This window comes from Olea europaea, unplaced genomic scaffold (assembly GCF_002742605.1).
Source record: "Olea europaea var. sylvestris unplaced genomic scaffold, O_europaea_v1 scaffold12353, whole genome shotgun sequence".
Classification (NCBI taxonomy): Eukaryota; Viridiplantae; Streptophyta; class Magnoliopsida; order Lamiales; family Oleaceae; genus Olea; species Olea europaea.
Genome location: NW_019229787.1, coordinates 1 through 1,173, shown reverse-complemented (window position 1 = coordinate 1,173; position 1,173 = coordinate 1). Strand labels below are relative to the sequence as shown.

Below are 1,173 nucleotides of genomic sequence, written 5' to 3'. Positions count from 1 at the left end.
TGACTCGTTGTCATTATATTAATGTATGGATAGAGAGTGATGTGAGGCTTCGGTTAATGAGAAGAGGTCACATGTACTGATCCAATTGTTACCACGTCGACCAACACTCTATAATTTGCAACTATTGTAACATTTTGAGGGGATGACAAATATACAAGCTTAAAGCTGCATTCAATTCCTCATGCACCCGATATAGAATTGTATTCATTTTGATCGAGTTATCCATTATTGTCAGTTTATATACAACCATATTTGATAATATTGTCGGGGCTCGAACGTTTTCGTCTCGTGTCGTAAAGTATCTCCCACCTATATAACTACCGCATATCTCCAATCGAATCTCCGATCAAAACGTGTCGAAATTTGCTTATGTGGACGTGAGAGGGCTTGATTGTCTGTTATCCACGTTGCCATTACGAAAAACGGTGTCAACAATATTGCTCAAGAATCATTTCATCCAGTCATTTTCATACACTAGTAGTCTTAATTTTACCTTTCTTTTCTTTCTCTTCCAATTATTATATAGATCCCACCCTGTCCAGCACCATTGGTTTTTCTCCACCAAACTTACTTTCTCATAAAATGGTTGATACTGCAAATATTCAAGAAAATGCAGCAGAAGAATCAGATGAAGCACTCTCGCTTTGTGATTTTCCTATAAACACAGATGAAAATGATCAGATCATCAAAGACTTATGCAAGAATCGTGATATACAAACATCATCGTCCAATATATTTGAATTTTTCAGCGATATAAGTTCTGAAATGTCCCATGCAGAAGAAATTATTTTCTGTGGTGAACTTTTGCCCTTCAAACTCCAACCTGTTCCTGTTCTTGATGATGTTCAGGAGCATCTCCTTCAAGATGATCAGAAATCAGAAGAGATTCATCCACGACAATTTCAATCATGGGATGAGTTAAAGATCATGAGATCAAAAGGTACAAACACGGGGCTATTGCGAAGCAGCAGATCTTTAGGGTTTAGGCCCTTTAGGGCTTTGAAGCCAAGGTGGTATGTTTTCATGTTTGGGATTGTTAAATTTCCACCGGAGATGGATCTTCAAGATATAAAGAACCGGCAGTTTCGTTGCAATACCCGTAGTATTTTTCCTTGGATTGATGCCGAAGGGAAGGCTCCGGTAAGCCGGAGTGATCGGAAAAATACTTGTGGT

At 38.4% G+C, this 1,173-nt stretch overlaps 1 protein-coding gene across 1 annotated transcript; it reads left to right on the top strand.

Annotated features, from left to right (window-relative positions):
* Positions 1–582: 582 nt before the first annotated feature.
* Positions 583–1,140, top strand: LOC111374316 (the record flags this gene model as incomplete). Its single annotated transcript, XM_022996971.1, has 1 exon — positions 583–1,140. A coding segment is annotated over exon 1 (558 nt), but the record flags the coding sequence as incomplete, so codon positions are not given.
* Positions 1,141–1,173: the final 33 nt, after the last annotated feature.